This window comes from Heloderma suspectum, chromosome 2, assembly GCF_057233095.1.
Source record: "Heloderma suspectum isolate Gila_16-S chromosome 2, 16-S_ref, whole genome shotgun sequence".
Lineage (NCBI taxonomy): Eukaryota > Metazoa > Chordata > Lepidosauria > Squamata > Helodermatidae > Heloderma > Heloderma suspectum.
Genome location: NC_139459.1, coordinates 405871359 through 405889429, shown reverse-complemented (window position 1 = coordinate 405889429; position 18071 = coordinate 405871359). Strand labels below are relative to the sequence as shown.

The 18071-nt window shown below is 49.8% G+C and overlaps 1 protein-coding gene and 1 long non-coding RNA gene across 2 annotated transcripts in view; both read right to left on the bottom strand.

The window, feature by feature from the left end:
• The window catches only part of LOC146356740 (uncharacterized), a 563405-nt gene that overhangs the window by 93442 nt on the left and 451892 nt on the right, over positions 1-18071 (bottom strand). The gene's annotated exons all lie outside the window — the stretch shown is intronic.
• Positions 1269-16421, bottom strand: LOC146356747 (vomeronasal type-2 receptor 26-like). The gene is made up of 4 exons (XM_084841309.1): positions 16411-16421; positions 14162-14453; positions 4449-4575; positions 1269-2179 (listed from the first exon to the last, which is right to left on the bottom strand). The coding sequence occupies exons 1-4, from the start codon at positions 16419-16421 to the stop codon at positions 1269-1271; spliced, it is 1341 nt and encodes a 446-aa protein (XP_084697435.1).

The window sequence follows — 18071 nt, the reverse complement described above, 5'->3', positions numbered from 1 at the left end:
AATCTTGCCATCTCATGTTTGACTACCTCCAGCTTGCCTTGATTTGTTGATCTTACATTCCAGGTTCCTAAACAATATTGTTCTTTACAGCATCGGATTTTCTTTTCACCACCAGACACATCCACAGCTGAGTGTCCTTTCGGCTTTGGCCCAGCCGCTTCACTCTTTCTGGCGCTACTTGGAAATACCCTCTGCTCTTCCCCAGTAGTATATTGGACACTTTCAGACCTGAGGGGCTCATCTTCCGGTGTCATCTCTTTTAGCCTTGTGATACGTTCCATGGGGTTTTCTTGGCAAGAATACTGAGTGGGTTGCCATTTCCTTCTCCTGTGGACCACATTTTGTCAGAACTCTCCACCATGACCTGTCCATCTTGGGTGGCCTGCATGGCATAGCTTATGGCTTCACTGAGTTACACAAGCCTCATCACACAACAAGGCAGTGATCCATGAAGGGGTTTTAATATTGAGGGGTATATAAATCGCATAAATGAATAAACACATAAAGCGAATAAAGGAGACTGCCCAGCATATAGCATCGTAATTCCTGGGCGCAAGATGGGTCCCAACTGTTGTGAAAGCAGCTGAGAAAGACAATCCAACTTCTTCTTTGATAAGCATGGTACTTGTGGTTTGCTAAGCGCTTTACTAAGTGATTGCTGATTGCTAATCATATTTCTTGAACTTTAATTGTCATCTAATGAAAACCAGCCACCAACAGCCCTGTGGGGTTGAGCCTTGGGCTGCTGGGTCAAACCATACTTGACAACCCATTTCCACAGGGATACAGCCCAAGAGTTATCAAACCAAATCACACCTCCACATCACAGCAGGACTGATGGTGGCTCTTAGCCCTTGTAAGCTGCAAGTGGAATTGCAATTGAGTTTCCATACTTCAGCAGATATGGCACTTTTCCTGTGTATAGATCCTGTCACATTCCATACATATTACTGTGCTAGTAAGAAAGAAGTCTATTTCACCTGAGCAGCCATGTTTTTAAAACTCCGCTTCCCTCCCACTGGACTGGTCAGTTATTGTATTTGTGCTACAACACTTCTGTTTTAAATAGTATTTGCCCAATTTATGTCATGGCTTGTGTGTCTGTGTGGGTGTGTGAGAATGTGTGTGTGTTTTATACATAATTGAATGTCTAACTGTGGACTAACATATATTATCTTTAAAAAGGGACATTATCTGAAACATCCATGGGGATGGGGGTGAGGCAGAAACGTACTAACTGCCACCCTTACAAATCAATTCCAAATGAATCAGATGCCCTCTTTAGTTTTAGTTGTTAGGTGCTCCTTTGTATTCAGATTAGGCCTCAGTACAATAATGTAGCACTTGGGAAGAAAGATGCAGCCCAGTAACCCAGCACTAGAGGCCAAGATGGAGAAGACCTGCACGGCCACCATGTATTTCCCCTTGGTGCTCAGATAGGTGGGTACAAAGGACACCCACACACTGCAGAAGACCAGCATGCTGAAGGTGATCAGCTTGGCTTCATTGAAGGCCCCAGGCAACTTCCTTGCAAGGAAAGCCACCGTGAAGCAGATGGCAGCCAGGAAGCCCATGTAGCCAAGGGCAGCATAGAACATGGCGACAGACCCCTCATTGCACTGCAGGATGATCTCTCCAGGCTGGGAGTGCACGTTAGAGTCAGGGAATGGGGGAGAGTGGCCCAGCCAGATGGTGCAGATGACAACTTGGGCACCGGAACAGGAAATGACAATGGAGTTGGCCAAACTCTTCCCCAGCCACCCCCTCACCCCATTCCCTGGCTTTGTGGCCAGGAAGGCCAGCACCACAGTGATTGTTTTAGCCAAGAGAGAAGAGACGGCAACCGAGAAGATGATGCTGAAGGCTGTTTGTCGGAGGACACAGGTAGCTGCCCTTGGCCTCCCAATGAAGAGGAAGGAGGACAAGAAGGAAAGCAGGAGAGAGACGAGGAGAATGTAGGAGAGGTCCCGGTTGTTGGCTTTGACTATTGGGGTTTCGCGGAATTTAGTGAAGATTCCTAACACAAATCCTGTGGTTAAGGACAAGAATAGGGCAAAGGAAGCCAGGATGATCCCCAGATGCTCTTCATAGGACAGGAAGGTTATAACCTTGGGGATACATTCATCTCGGTCCTGGTTTGGATGCTGATCATCTGGACACTTGGTGCAATGATCTGCATCTGAAAAGAACAAGAGTAACTTTGCTTTTCTATATTCATAATAGTCGTTGTTCTATTATATTCCATCCAATATGTTTTTGGGTGAGCTTATACCCGAGAAGAAGAAGAATGAAGTGGGCATTAGAGCAGAGGCAGGGAGAGGTTGGGAACTGAGAACTTGTAGTAGGACAATGATGTGCTGGAGGACGTGTCCAATGAAGAATCTCTGAAGACCATAGGATACTATTGGGCTGGACAGAACAATAAAGCAAATCAGCATAAGGCAGCATTTCTCTGTTGTTCAAACTGCAGTGGGGTGGTCAGTACCCTAACCCGCATTGCTTAAGAGGACAAGGGTCAGAAACAATATTCTCTTTGAAATGTGAATCCTACACTTCCCCCAAAGTTCTCCGGGTGGGTGGTAAACATGCGGCTATCCCATTTTAACCCAGCAATACCTCTGTGAGATTGCTGGGGTGAGAAATAGTTCCTGGCCTAAAGTCACCCACTCCTACGTTCCTCAGTGAGGACGGATCAGAACCCAGTTCTCCCAAATCCAAGACCTCCACTGGGGCTACTTCTTCATCCTGCTAATGGGTTCAAAGGGTCCTCAGGTATCAAGTACCAACTTCCCATCAGACTCAGGAACTCTGAATGAATTGTAGCATTCTCAGTCTGCCTCACTAGTTTAAGAATTATTTTGTTACAGGAATAGATGTTGGAAGGCCAATCTAAGTAGAAGTGGGGATTTATTTTGTGTCTGATCTGAATAGTAAGTGGGAAGTAACTCTATGGCAGTGTTTTTCAAGACTTTATCTTGCATGATTCATTTTCCCATCACCACCTGTGCAACGAAAAGTTACAGAGCAATCTGGGATATACCCCTTCCCTTCCCTTCCCTTCCCTTCCCTTCCCTTCCCTTCCCTTCCCTTCCCTTCCCTTCCCTTCCCTTCCCTTTTCATTTGTTGTGTTTCCTGTTGATTTCCAGTTAGACACATCCACACACCTTAATGGGGGCCTAGAGATAATTATATATATACGATTTCTACTCTGCCTTTATATACAATATTACTAAGCATTCCTAAGCATTCCTAAGCATTGACTATGCTGCCTCTGGTCTCTCCCGAAATTTGAACTATAACAATGCTGGAAGTGTCAATTTGGACAATGGGAGGGGGGTTTGCTTTTTGTCCTTAAGCAGCTATTTCTCCCCCAGATTTCACCATTTCTCTTGAAATTTCCAAGCTATCTAAAATGATCCTTTCCTTCTGGTACCTGAGAATTTCAGAAAGATTGCTCAACCTCTTTTGATTCTATGCAGGTTAGAAGGACCCACCACCAAACATCGCTGAACATGATAATTATACATATACGATTTCTAAGCTGCCTTATATATAATATACAAAGAGATTAAAACAAACCAAGAGTTTTACGGGATTTTTAGCCATAAGAGCAACTTCCCACATTTCTTAACCAATCAGCTCTTTGTAGGTTTGATTTATGGTTTTCTTTTCTCGGCATAGACGATTCTTCTGTTTGCAGATATGTTGCAAGGCATGTGCTCACTTCATGCGGGGCACAGACAGGGCTGCTCTGCCGCTCCATTCGCCTGGGTGAACAAGCCACATTTTGTGTTCTATGTCTTTAAGCAAAGGGGTATTAAACCATTGCTGAGTCCTGGAAGTTTTATTGTTAATTTTTAAGAACTGCCTCAAATCATTTTTGTGTTAAAGGCTTTATATTATTTTTTCCTGGTGTGTACTTCCTGGAGAGCTTTGGCTGTTGAGAGGTGTAGAAATGGAATGAATGAATGAATGAATGAATGAATGGTATTCAACACACAGGGCATGCCTGTGATTTTATTTGCAGAAGGGGCATTTAGGCTGGTAATGCTGCTCCCTGCCCCATCCACTGCTTGCAGCCACAATAATCAAAATTCAATGAGCAAATGCCTCCAGTTTGTTTGTTTTTTAAGGCTATACAGGTTTGAACTAGGCCCCGAAGTGCAGGGAGATTATGAGCTAAGCCTTGAGACCGCATCCTCCAGAAAGTGCAGAGAAACCATGTGGACGGAATGGAGAAGATGCTCTGCAGAGGTGACTGTGGGGTTGTGGGAAACTGCTGGGAAATCATTGGGGGCCACCCACTTCTCTTTCTTTGTAGAGCAGCCTTCCCCAACCCAGTGCCCTCCAGATGTGTCGGACTGCAACTCCAAGCATTCCTAAACATTCCTAAACAGGTGTCTCTGCCCTCCTCCCCAGGGGCTGCATTCTCCTCTGGAGGCACCCACCTTCCTGAGTGGAGATGGTCCCTTCCGTGCAGGGAGCACAGTCGTAGCAGCAAACGGGCTTTCCTTCCAGAACCACCTTCTTGAATCCAGGGCGACAGCTCTCCACACACCTGGAACGTGGCAGGGGCTGAACACAGAGACATGGACCATCAAGGAAAAAGTGTCAGGACTCATTCGTCTACACAAATGGGAGACAGGGTTGGAACAGGCCCAACACGGCCTCTAGCCACATGTTTAACTTGAGGCCTGTTACCAGGTCTGCAATGAGGGAGTGCTGGCATGGGAATAGGTCTAACATAGAATAATATAGAAAAATGTAATAAAAACCAAACGTTTTCCTTTCTTTTCCTTAGTGGCCACCTTCCTTACCTCATTTGGCACGGGCACCCTGAGAAGGACCTCTGAAGATTATCTCCGCATCTGGGCAGGGAGATGTGGAAGGAGATGCGCCTTCCGCTAACCTGTCCCTAGCCTCTTCGGGCTGTGGAAGTTAATTTGTTGTTGTTCAGTCGTTCAGTCATGTCCGACTCTTCGTGACCCCATGGACCATAGCACGCCAGGCCTTCCTGTCCTCCGCTCTCTCCCGGAGCGTGCTCAAGTCCATAATCATTCCATCAGTGATGCTATCTAGCCATCTCATCCTCTGCCGCCCCTTCTCCTTTTGCCTTCAATCTTTCCCAGCATCAGGGTCTTTTCCAGAGAGTTTTCTCTTCGCATTAGGTGGCCAAAATATTTGAGCTTCAGCTTCAGTATCTGTCCTTCCAGTGAGCACTCAGGGTTGATTTCCTTTAGTATGGACTGATTTGACCTCCTTGCAGTCCAGGGAACTCGTAAGAGTCTTCTCCAGCACCACAGTTCGAAAGCATCAATTCTTCGACGCTCAGCCTTCCTTATAGTCCAGCTCTCACAGCCATACATTATTACTGGGAAAACCATAGCTTTGATTATACAGACCTTTGTCGGCAAGATGATGTCTCTGCTTCTTACTATGCTGTCTAGGTTTGCCATAGTTTTCCTCCCAAGAAGCAAGTGTCTTATAATTTCATGGCTACAGTCACCATCTGTGGTGATCTTGGAGCCCAAGAAAATAAAATCTGCCACTGCTTCCATTTCTTCCCCTTCTATATGCCAGGAAGTGATGGGGCCAGATGCCATGATCTTCATTTTTTTAAAGTTGAGTTTCAAACCAGCTTTTGCACTCTCCTCTTTCACCCTCAACAAAAGGCTCTTGAGATCCTCTTCGCTTTCTGCCATTAGGGTGGTATCGTCTGCGAATCTGAAGTTGTTCGTAATTCTCCCGGCAATCTTAATTCCGGGATTCATCCAACCCGGCGTTTCTCATGATGTACTCTACATATATGTTACATAAGCAGGGTGACAATATGCAGCCTTGTTGTACTCTTTTCCCAATTTTGAACCAATCGGTTGTTCCATGTCCAGTTTTTACTGTTGCTTCTTGACCCTCATACAGGTTTCTCAGGAGACAGGTAAGATGGTCTGGTACCCCCATCTTTTTAAGGATTTGCCACAGTTTGTTGTGATCCACACAATCAAAGGCTTTAGCATAGTCAATGAAGCAGAAATAGACGTTTTTCTGGAATTCTCTTGCTTTCTCCATGATGCAGCGAATGTTGGCGATTTGATCTCTAGTTCCTCTGCCTCTTCGAAACCCAGCTTGTACTTCTGGTAGTTCTCGGTTCAAATAGTGCTGAAGCCTAGCTTTTAGGATTTTGAGCATAACCTTGCTGGCAGGTGAAATGAGCCCAATTTTACGGTATTGGCATTGCCCTTCTTTGGAACTGGAATGTCAACTGACCTTTTCCAGTCTTGTGGCCACTGTTGAGTGTTCCACATTTGCTGGCATATTGAGTGCAGCACTTTAACAGCATCATCTTGTAGGATTTTAAATAGCTCAGCTGGAATACTGTCATCTCCGCTAGCTTTGTTGTTAGTAATGCTTCCTAAGGCCCACTTGACTTCACTCTCGAGGATGTCCGGCTCAAGTCCAGTGAGCGCACTACCATGGCTATCAGGGACATTAAGACCTTTCCTATATAGTTCTTATGTGTATTCTTTCTCGGAATGGCAAAGAATTCCTCCATGGATTCCAGGGAAGCCAGATTCTTCTGAATCAGGCCCTCCGGAAGTCATGGTGGAAGAACCTCCTGCCCCCCCCTCCCCCCCGCGGAATCCCCCTGGGACAGCACTTAACTGTGGCGGATGCGGCGGATGCAGCGGATGTAGTGGACGCTATTTGCATTCCTTTATTTTTCGCCATTCTAGCCTACGGCTGCCATTTGCACCCGCACCAGGAAATCCAGCTGTGGATGGCCCTGGTTGCTCTGCGGCCTGGCTGCAGAGCAGAGCTGGCCATCGAGGATTCTGGGGGGGAGGAGCAGATCGCCTCCCCCTCCCCACCGTGAAGGTTTCCATGAAAAGGTAAGTGACTTTTGTACATCCCTAATTCTTTCCACCTCTTCTTAATCTCATCTGCTTCTGATCTCATCTGCTACTGGAGTGGGTTGCCATTTCCTTCTCCAGTGGACCACATCTTGTCAGAAGTCTCTGCCATGACCTGTCCGTCTTGGGTGGCCCTGCATGGCATAGCTTATGGCTTCACTGAGTTACGCAAGCCCCTTTGCCACAACAAGGCAGTGATCCATGAAGGAGGGAGATATGATAGCACTCTTCAAGTACTTGGGAGGTTGACAAAGAGGGGAAGGCCAGGATCATTTCTCAATCATCTCAGGTTGCAGGACATGCAATAATGGGCTCAAGTTATAGGAAGCCAGATTCCGGCTGAACATCAGGAAAAACTTCCTGTCTGTTAGAGCAATACGACAATGGAACCCGTTCCCTAGGGAGGTGTTGGGCTCTCCCACACTGGAAGCATTCGAGATGAGGCTGGACAGCCATCCCTCAGGGGTGCTTTGACTGGGATTCCTGCCTTGAGCAGCGGGTTGGGCTCAGTGGTCTCATAGGCCTTCCAACCCTCCTCTGCTGTGATTCTATGAAATAAAGGAGGCTGCCCAGCATGTAGCATCACAAGTCTGGGGCACAAAATGAGGGACAGCTTTTGTAAAAGCACCTTAATCATTGCACAGCGGGGTATGGTGTCTGCTACAGGGTTAGAAGCTGGAGGCTTACCTGTTTTCTCCTGGACCCAAGAGGGAGAGTGACTATATAAATATGTATGTATGTATGTATGTATGTATGTATTCTACCAGGGGTTGCTACCAGTCTGGGTTTGTAACATTGGGATTAATCTGCCTACGGAGACAAGAGGACTTGGGCTGTGCTCATAGTTACGTTTTGCTCTCCTATTAAAGGCTGATGGGAATGGGCTTTGATGTTTGTTGGGAATACAGTATCTGTCTAGAATGTATTAAGGAATCCCTTTCTTAACTGATTCGCCCTGGTCTGGGGTGTGAGCAAGGTTGGCTGCCTGGGGGTAAATGCTAAAACCTGGGTTACACTAGCACACCAGAGAAGGGCTAAATTGGTCTCCCCAGGAAGGGAGTTCCAGAGCCACCAAAAAGGCCCACTCTCCAGTCTCCACCAAACATGCTTCAAATATGAGCAGGACAGGGAGAAAGGCCTCTCCCAAGGATCTTAACACCCCGGCAGGCTTGCATTGGAGAGGCCAAACATCTGGGTCGGGGGGGGCACCAGGTCAAGGAAGGCCAGCTATAGCCAGCCCTGGACAATATGCTGGCTGCATCATTGAGTGGTAGAGCCCTGCTTTGCATCTAGGAGGTCCCAGGTTCCGTCCCTGGCAGCATCTCCAGGTAGGGCAGGAGAAGCTGTCCCCTGAAACCCTGGAGAACCACTGCCATCGGTCAGGCTCAACAGTGCTGGGCTGGGCAGGACCAAAGGCAGCTTCCAGTGTTCCTGTGGAAATTGTTACATTCAGGCTCCAGATCAGCCTAGGAAGCTGCCTACGAACGAGCTAAAATTTCCCAGCAATCCTGAAATTCTGTCCCAGGTAGAGCATATTACAGTTATGAGAGCTTAGTTAGCAGATGATATAAAACAGATGATTTTCTCCACCTTGTTGAGACGCTTGGGCCACACAAGGGCATCCTGGTTGATGGTGAGCTTTCGGTCTGTGGATCCCCGCCTTTCCATCGTCCCAAATTTCTCTCTAATGGCAGATGCATTGGGAAACACCACCCAGTTCACGATGTCAAAGTCGGCTGCCAGCTCTCCGTTCCCGTCCAAATACGCTCCGTCCAGGATGGAAGCGTTGTAATGCTGGGGGTTCCGCAGGAAAGCGTGAAACTACCAGGTCAGAAGGAGCGCCAGCATTTAGTACACAGGAAAGCCACAGTCAGCACGTCAGTTCAGCCTTGAATCTTCCATGGCTCAGGGCTGCTTCCACGCTCAAGGGGCTGTTCGACTCTCCTTACCCTTCAGAAGGCACCTGGTTTCATTCCTGAATCCCCCCCCCCCCCGTCTGCTTCAACAGTTGTGAAGCTCAAGCTGAACTACTATTTTCTGTTCTCTGTTTTCTAGACATAAACATTCCACACAAATTTCTGTCTGCATCCTAAGCAGAATTCTGCAAAGGGGCCTGGACTTGACCCTCAGGCAAAGTCCGATGGGTGATTTCCTTTTGGGGCACCATAAAAAGGCAGCAAATTGTCCGTTAGACACTGCAATCTTACACATGTCTATTCAGAAATACTCTCCAGTGTATTTAATGGGACATCCCCAAATAAGTGAACAATTACACTTCCCTGGGAGTAAGGCTCTCTTGAGCAGACATATATAGGATTGCACTAGGCAGATCATATTTTCAGTATGTGCTTGAGTGTACTCTGAATATCTTGGCCCACACATCATCAAGTGGTCCAGGGGATTTCCAAAAATCCTCCCAGCACACAACTATTATCTGCTCTATATAAAAACCGATAGAGCTACTGCTATATAGAGTTTTTTAAAGATAGGTTCAATGGACAAGAGTGGAGAAACTGGCCAGATGGCACAGTGTTAAAAGGCTCAGTAATAATTAATAACGTTCCTCCCTCCCACATCAGCCAAACAGATCCTTGGCATAAGCTACAGCAATGCACCCTCTCCCGCAGGCAAAGAAGGGGCCAGATGGATTTAGGCAAAGGCCCACGGAGTCCCCACTTGCTTCTACAGGCTCCCACAGCCAAAGAGGGAGCCTGGCAGAGGGAGGGGGGTGAGGGGGCCACAGGGGAGACAGGGAGTTGGCATAGTAGCAGCTAGGGATGTACGAAACTCTTACCTGGCTCCACATCGGGCAATCTGCAGTGGGGGAAGGCGCTCCGTCCCTCCTCCCAGAATCCTCCCCGGCTGGCTCTGCTCCATGGTGACTCTGCGGAGCTGCCGTCCAGGGCCGCCTGCAGCCAGACATCCAGCCACTGGCCTGCGCAGGGACGCAAATGGCGGCCGCAGTAGCTGCCGCCATTTGCGCCCCTGTCTTTTGCCGTGATAGGCTACGTATATATTTATGTAACCTATCACAGCCTCTGCAGGGACACAAATGGCGTCCCTGCATTAGCTGTGATAGGCTACGTAAATACTTACGTAGCCTATCATGGCCATTCAAAAGAGGTGAGGAGCACCGGAACGGCCGACAAAGGTAGGCTCCGTTCTGGGCCCATTTTGCCGGGTGGGGGGGCGGAGGGGCTTTGTTCCGCCATGGATTTTGGGGGACCGAATGCACTGGCATTCGGCCTCACTAAGATCCATGGTGGAATCCTCTGACATCTCTAGTCGCAGCCCAGACAGGCGGCAGGAAGGATCAGCCAGAGGCAGCAAGATGGCCGTCGCCCGTGAGGGAGGAGAGGGAAGGGCCCGTGCAGACACAGGGGGGTTGAGCCAGTGCTGGGGCCCAGACGAGATGACCTGCATCCTCAGAGGCCGGTCTAGGGGGCCCAAGCAGGGAGCAGCACAGGGGGTTTCTCACTTGGGTTTGCTCCACAAGAACACAACATTTCTCACCCTACTACACTGGTCATTAGAGTCCAGTTGCAAGACAGCCATTCTGGAAGTGTACAATTCATGACCATGTTCAGCAGGGATATCTGGGATGGGAAAGGGAATACCTGCCATGGCTGCAGCCTCTGAACGTTCAGCCTGTGTCCACCCTCCAGCACCGTCCTCTTGGATCTGGAGGAAGAAGCGGCATCCAAGGCACGGGCCACAGCCTGGATGGTGTTGTAAATGAGGTAGCTGTCAAGAGACAGGATCATCTCCATGTCCCCTGGGCGCAGGGCCTCCAGTCTCTCCTTCTCCGTGCATCTTGTCCAGCCTTTCACAGACAGTGCATGCTTTGAGTATGAACACTTAAATGCTTTCCTCACACAGTGGTCAATAAAAGAGGAAAAGCGCCAAAACTTTTCATATGGTTTCCTTTTATTTTTCTCGATAAGGAAGGAAAATATGCCATGGATGCGTGGGGAAGCTCTATGTGTCATCAATTCCAAGGTGAAGTCCCACACAGCTGTTATCATCCAGACTGTTCCCGCCCTGTGTTTTCTAAAGTAGCCACTGTATTCTTCTATAAAGTACAGTCCATTTAAGAAGGAGCTGGTATCTGCACAGTAAATGAAAACATTGACTTCTCCTGATTTGCGAAATGAAGCCGGATAGATCTCCATTTGGTTTGCACTCATCATTCTTGAGAATCTTTGCGTGAAAACAACACAAAGACGGTTCCTGGTGAGCTCAGGCGTCAAAGTCCTCATGAACCTCTCTCCGTTGTCCGTGTCTGAAGCGACGAGACCAATCAAGGTCCACCTGAAATGCAGGAGCACTTTGGCAATCCCCTGGTACTGGGTTTGGTCTTTGGGGACCATCGGGTAGAAAAAGGGGAACTGAGCTTTATCATTCAGAAGATGAGAAATAAAAGTGTAACTGACCTGGCAAGGAAAGGAGGACATCAAGGTTGTGTTTTGTTTCAGATCAGAGCTGAAATATTTGTCAATCCCCCTTTAAAGATGTCCAAACTAGTGTCCATCACTGCCAGGGCTGTGCATGGACCCCCTGCTTGCTACAGATGATGCTTTGGACCTTAAAAAGCAGTCCCACTTTGCTTCGGACCAATTTGGACCCAATCTGCTTCACTTTGGATTCGGATTCAAAGCATGATTCAGATATCTGAATCATTTTGATACGATGTTTTCCCTTTGACTTGCATTGGAAAACAGAAGTGGCCATAATGTAATAATTTGGAGACCTGTCAGCCCCCTTGGAGGGGATCCCACCTGCTGGATTTCAGACAGTTTGGCTAAGGGCTCTTTGTGCTAGGTGGAGGTGAAATTTGATTTTTTCAACAAAAACTCTCAAAACCAAGAGCTATAACTTTTCCCTCTTTCCCAGATGTGCATGACATTTGGGGACTTCCCAGCCCCCATAGAGGGGGTGCCACGTTCCAAATGTCAGGCAGTTCAGCACACGAGTTTTCGTGCTAGGAACAGATAAAATGTGCTGTTCTCAGAATCTCAAACTAAAGGACATAAAATCAGAGGAGTTTAAATGGTGATTAGGAGGAGGTCACAATCCTTAATCTCTGCTGTAGGTTTCTTTGAAGTGAAAATAACCCCTTTCCCCCAGTACTTTCCAATTCAGAATCATCGTTGATGACCTCAGGCTCTCAGTTGTCTTCTCTGGCAGAGGCAGGAAGATGCAGCAGCCCTGCCAAGCGGGATCTGTGTTCATTCTACAGCTAATACATGCCAAGGAGCCCGGACCTCCAGGATACCTGACCAGAACAAACCCGGGCTTGCTGGGCCACTTGGGTGACTCTGATGCTTTGGTGACTCTAGAAGGAGCACTCAAGAGTCCTCCTTAAATGAGGATCCATCAGAGGTGCCAGCAGCCGTGGTAATGCCAGCTCCAAGAGTGTATATTGAAGTTGCTCCAGTTAAAAAGCTCATAGTGGGACCTTGGGAATACGTGTGTGTGTGTGTGTGTGTGTGTGTGTGTGTGTGTGAAATAAAGGATCTGGAAAGAAAGGGAAAACTACTAAGAAATGGTTGAATTGAGAACAGAGGCTGGTGGAAGACCCATGGGTGCAATAGGGTGTGTCATAGTTGTCTGGACTGGGCCAGCCTGGGGCCAGATTAGAGGCTTGAATGAAGGAATAATGCTAATAAAACAACAATGCCTTGCCCAGCAGGGCAAATACGGAAGAGCGGCCAGGGCTCAGAGAGGTGGAAGAAACCAAAGCCAAGCCCGCGAAGAAACCAAAGTCAAGCACGGCATATCCTATAATAGGGGAAGACCGTGAGGGATGAGGGGCTTGACTGCCCGGGGCAAACAGCAAGAGCAAAGGAAAAGCAGATGCAGAAGGGAAACTCCCTGCATGCAATAAGGCAGGGCAGGGAGTAGCACTATTCCCTGTGTTACTCATCGGGATGTGAAGCTGGAGAACGTGGCAGGCGGAGGCTGGGGGAGGGACGCCCCTGGGTGCAGTGGGGGGAAATACGCAATAGGCCCATGGCATCAAAGCCACCCAGCCCAGCTATTCCACCCAGGCATGGGGCGTGGGGCACAGGACAGCCGGGTGACCTGACCGATCCTGCAAACTCCTCTGAAAGTTAAAGCTCCAAAAGCGCCAAAGCTCACTGCCGCCGCCGCCGCCACTGCCTCCTCCACCTCCTCCGCCTCCTCCTCTCGGAACCCCTCAGCACTGGTCTGATTTGCTTTGGATCACACGGAAGCACCCCCCAACAGCCCGGATTCGCTTTGGTATTCGGATTCGGCACCAAAGCAATGCACAGCCCAAATCACTAGACCTGGTGGCAGGGAGTTCCACAGAGCTTAACTGTGCGCTGTTCAAACAAGTCCTTTCCTTTGAAAGGCTTGCCTTGATGCTTATTGACCCAGCAAGCCTCCTTGTCCCCCACTCCCTTTTTACTCTTCCACTGAACTGAGAAGATGCCTGAGGCTGTAACCCCAAACACACTTGCCAAGTCATAACTCCTGCTCAGCTCAGCCGGACTTGCTTCAAAATGAACCTGCACAGGAACGCACAGCAACGGTTACCTACGGGTCGCAACAGGGCATAGGCTTTCCAGAGGGCTGAAGGCATTTTACTAGGGATGTCAGAGAATTCCGCCATGGATCTCCATGAGGCCGAATGCCAGTGCATTTGGCCCCCCGAAATGCATGGCGGAACGAAGCCCCCGCCCCCCCAACCCACGAAAGGCGCATGGAACGGAGCACTTACCTGCTGCCGTCCGCGCTGACTTGCGAATGGAGGCCACCCGGCAGCCAACATTCGCTTCTTCATCATAGCCGCTGTAGGCTGTGTAAATACTTACGTAGCCTGTCACGGCAGCTTCGTAGGACGCAAATGGCAGCCTCTACGGTGGGCGCCATTTGTGTCTGCAGCAGCCCGTTCGCGGCCGGAACTCCAGCTGCAGATGGCCCTGGCCAGCGGCTCCACAGAGCCGCCGCAGAGCGGAGCCAGCCCAGGGGGAATTCCGGGGGGAGGGACGGAGCACCTCCCCCCCCCCATGAATCCAAGCTCTGCAAAGGTAAGTGACTTTCATACATCCCTAGATTTTACACTTCAGGGGAAACTGCTCTCAAATTAATTGCAACCCCCGTAAGAACGATATCTCCAGTCTCACGGGGTCGTCCACTGCCCACTGTTTCACTTGTCTGAAATCAGACTCAGTTGCAACGTGGAATTAGACTCAGCTTGTGTCTGGCCCATTCTTCTCTATCCCCACCTGTGGAATTTTGTAGATGCCCAACACAGTTGAAATCTGGATGGAGATGTCAGAGTCGGATCCCTCAATGACAGCCACGGGGTGATTCTGTCTTCCACATTTGTAGTTGGGAACATTCGCCTGCCCAACAGAAAGCAGGCTGAATAAGGCATCTGAAGTCATTCGTTCATCAAAGTAGTTCTCATGGATGTTGTAGCCCAGGGTGATGTTGGGTAAGAGCCTGGTATTTTGGTTTATCTCCTTAATAGCAAACAGGAAGGATAGGACCTTCCAGTAATACCTGTTTTCTTCCCTGAAAAATATACAATGGAAATAACATATTCATACCTGAGACAGATAAAAGGAAGGACGTCATCAAACAGCGCAGAGTTGAACTATGGAATTTGCTACCTCCAGATGTGGTGATGGCCACCAACTTGGATGGCTTTTTAAAAAGATTAGACAAATTCACAAATGGTAACACCTCCTGGCATATAGAAGGGGAAGAAATGGAAGCAGTGACAGATTTTACTTTCTTGGGCTCCAAGATCACCGTAGACAATGACTGTAGCCATGAAATTACAAGATGGTTGCTCCTTGGGAGGAAGGCTATGGCAAACCTAGACAGCATAGCAAGAAGCAGAGACATCACCTTGCCGACAAAGGTCCGTCTAATCAAAGCTATGGTTTTCCCAGTAGCAACGTATGGCTGTGAGAGCTGGACTATAAGGAAGGCTGAGCACCGAAGAATCGATGCTTTCGAACTGTGGTGCTGGAGAAGACTCTTACGAGTCGCCTGGACTGCAAGGAACTCAACCCTGAGTGCTCCTTGGAAGGACAGATACTGAAGCTGAAGCTCAAATATTTTGGCCACCTAATGCGAAGAGAAAACTCCCTGGAAAAGACCCTGATGCTGGGAAAGATTGAAGGCAAAAGGAGAGGGGGACGGCAGAGGATAGAATGGTTAGATAGCATCACTGATGCAATGAATATGGACTTGAGCACGCTCTGGGAGAGAGCGCAGGACAGGAAGGCCTGGCGTGCTCTGGTCCATGGGGTCACAAAGAGTTGGACACGACAGAATGACTGAACAACAACAACACAACAACACTATCAATAGTGTGACAGTTTGGGAGGTGATTATGCCTGGTGGGAGGAGATGAACAACCAATCCAGTCAGCCTCCCTCCTTTTCTCCTTTCATAGTGCATAACTCAGATTTAATCATCAAAATACCTGCCAGTTTAAAAGACCAGAATCTAAAGCTACCTCATGTTGGCCCAAACACCACAAAGCCAGGAAATGGGAAGCTAAAGCTCTTGCCTTATCTGAGGTACCTCATGATCTGTCTTGATGTTGTGCAGTACTACAAATTCTGCTTGCTTACAACTTATCCTCCATGCACTTGCACTTTTCCTGGGACTTTCACTCCCCAATAGGGATGTACAAAAGGGACCTACCTTGTCCTGCAGCTTTTTTCGTGGTGGGGGGGAGGCGCTTCGCTTCTCCCCCCGAAGTTCATGCGAGCAGGGGGTGTCTTCCCGCCTCGCCCGGCTGAAATTCAGGCCGGGGAGGAGGCTTCCCGCCTCGCCCCCGGCCGAAATTCAGGCCGGGGAGAAGTGCCCTGTCTCCCTGGCCGCGAACTTCAACAGAAAAGTAAACAAAAACAAAAACCGCCCTGTGATAGGCTACGTAACGATTTACGTAGCCTATCACGGCTAGATCTGCAAAGTCAGATTTTCTCGTTGCCCTTATTTTCACTTTAGTCTATGTAATCTTTACGTAGACTACAGCGACCAAATAAGAAACGCGAATGGCGGCTCCCTATGGGGGCCGCCATTAGCCGTACGTTCCCCTTATTTTCGCCATCTTAGTCTACGTAAATGTTTACGTAGACTAAGACATGCCAAAATAAGGGACACAAATGGCGGCGGCCATGGCCGCCGCCATTTGCATACACGCGTGTTGTTGTTGTTTTTAATCAGCCATGATAGGCTATGTAAATCTTTACGTAGCCTATCACGGCTGACTGCAGGGACGCAAACGGCGGTGGCTACGGCTGCTTCCATTTGCGTCCCTGCTAGCCAGTGGCCGGATGTCCGGCTGCTGGCGGAGCCGGCCGGTGGCTCCACAGAATCGCTGCGGAGCACAGCTGGCTGGCCAGGATTCCGGGGGGGGGAACGGTGCGCCTCCCCCCCCGGCGAGGATTCTGGGGGGAGGGACGGACTGCCTCCCCCTGCACCATCAGAATAATCCCCGAATGGTAAGTACCTTTCGTACATCCCTACCCGTAGGAGAGCAGCCATCCGGGGGGTGGGAGGGGCTGCTGCTGCGGCGGTCACCACCACCACCACCACCGCCGCTCTTCCGTGGGCGCCTGCCTGGCAGACCGCCGCTCCCAGCAGGGTCAGGCCCCCGGGTGCTGGCTAGCTGCTGCTGACCGTCACCACCTGCTCCTCCTGGAGGGACCCTGTAAGCTGGCTGGCTGAGGTGGCCTGGGAGAGCCAGTGCTGGTCAGGGGACGTCTTGATCTGGTTGTTGTTTCACTGTTAGCGGGGGTGGGTTTGGGGGGTTTCTGTTCTGTTTTAGGGGTGGGAGCCTGCCTGATAGGCGGGAGCAAGGGGGCATGTGTCCACCTGATGGAGGCAGTGGGGGGAGTGTTGGGGGCCAGGCTACACAGAGGCTGGGCAGCAGGCGCTGGGGTGTGCTAAGGGCAGGCCATGCGAGGTAAGGGGAACAGGGGAGAGATGCATGATGTCTGTCCCCTGTTCCGGGCCTGTCCAGAGCCAGAGGATGGCTGGGGAGGGCGTGACTCCACCTTCTGGCCCTCATCTGCTGCTCTGCAATGCCAGGTCTGTTACCCAGAATCATCCCTCATCCGTGACATGATCCTGGATGAGGGTGCAGACCTGGCATGCATAATGGAGACCTGGCTGGCTGGGGCCGCTGCTCCAACTCTGGTGGTCATGTGCCCAGCCAGTTTTCCGTATGCACAGCAGCCGAGGACTGGGGATCAGGGAGTGGGAGTGGCTCTTATCTACCGGGAGCCCTTGGTCTTCACCAGTCCCCCTCTCCGGAAGACCAAGGTTGCCGAGTGCGTGTACTGGAGGTTGGGCCTGAAGGGCAGGCTGCGGATTCTGCTCACGTACCGCCCACCCCACTGCACAACTGACTCCCTGACCGAGGTGCTTGAGGTGGTCTCTGACAGTCTGATGTGCGTGTGCCGTCCCCTAACTTATTGGTGTTGGGAGATTTCAATGTACATTCAGAGGCCATCCTCACAAGGGCACCTCAGGACTTCATGGAGACCATGGCTTCCTGGGAGCTGCAGGCTATTCCAACGGGGCCCACCCATGTAGCTGGTCCTGCGCTAGACCTTGTGTTTGATTCTGGAGAAGTGGGGAGAGATCTGGATGTCGGGGGTATATCCACCACCCCCTTGTCATGGTCAGATCACTATCTGGTGATGTTGGACTTCTTGGTCCCACAACCCTTCCGCAGGGGTGTAGGACCCATCAAAGTGGTCCTCCCTAGGCATCTTATGGATCTGAATGGATTCCTGAACGACTTGGGGATTCTCTGGAGCACGCAAACCGCCACTCGGTCCAGACCCTGGGGGGTGGCTGGAATGCCGCAATCACTGGGGCATTAGACCCAAGAAGAGCGCCAAGGGTCCACCTAGTCCAGCATTCCGCTCTCGCAGTGGGCAGCCAGCTGTCAGCCGGAAACCCACACGATGAACCAAAGAAAACGGTTCCTGAAACACAGTCCGTACAAAAGACAAAGAAAGGAACCAAACAGTCATCAAGTGGGCATCACTGCGACAGTAGAACACGAATACAGAGCGGTGGTTATCAGGCAACCATGAGAACTGCTGTGGTCGGTGGAACAGTTGCTATTTATTGACAAGACCTCTGGAAGACGTCCCATTT

Bases quoted from the DNA above. Each gene is read 5' to 3' on its own strand.
- LOC146356747 (XM_084841309.1), bottom strand. The intron at 4,576-14,161 runs GTGGGGATAGAG...CTCTGTGTTCAG, and splicing joins GCATCTACAAAATTCCACAG to CCCCTGCCACGTTCCAGGTG. The intron at 2,180-4,448 runs GTGGGTGCCTCC...TGTTCTTTTCAG, and splicing joins GACCATCTCCACTCAGGAAG to ATGCAGATCATTGCACCAAG.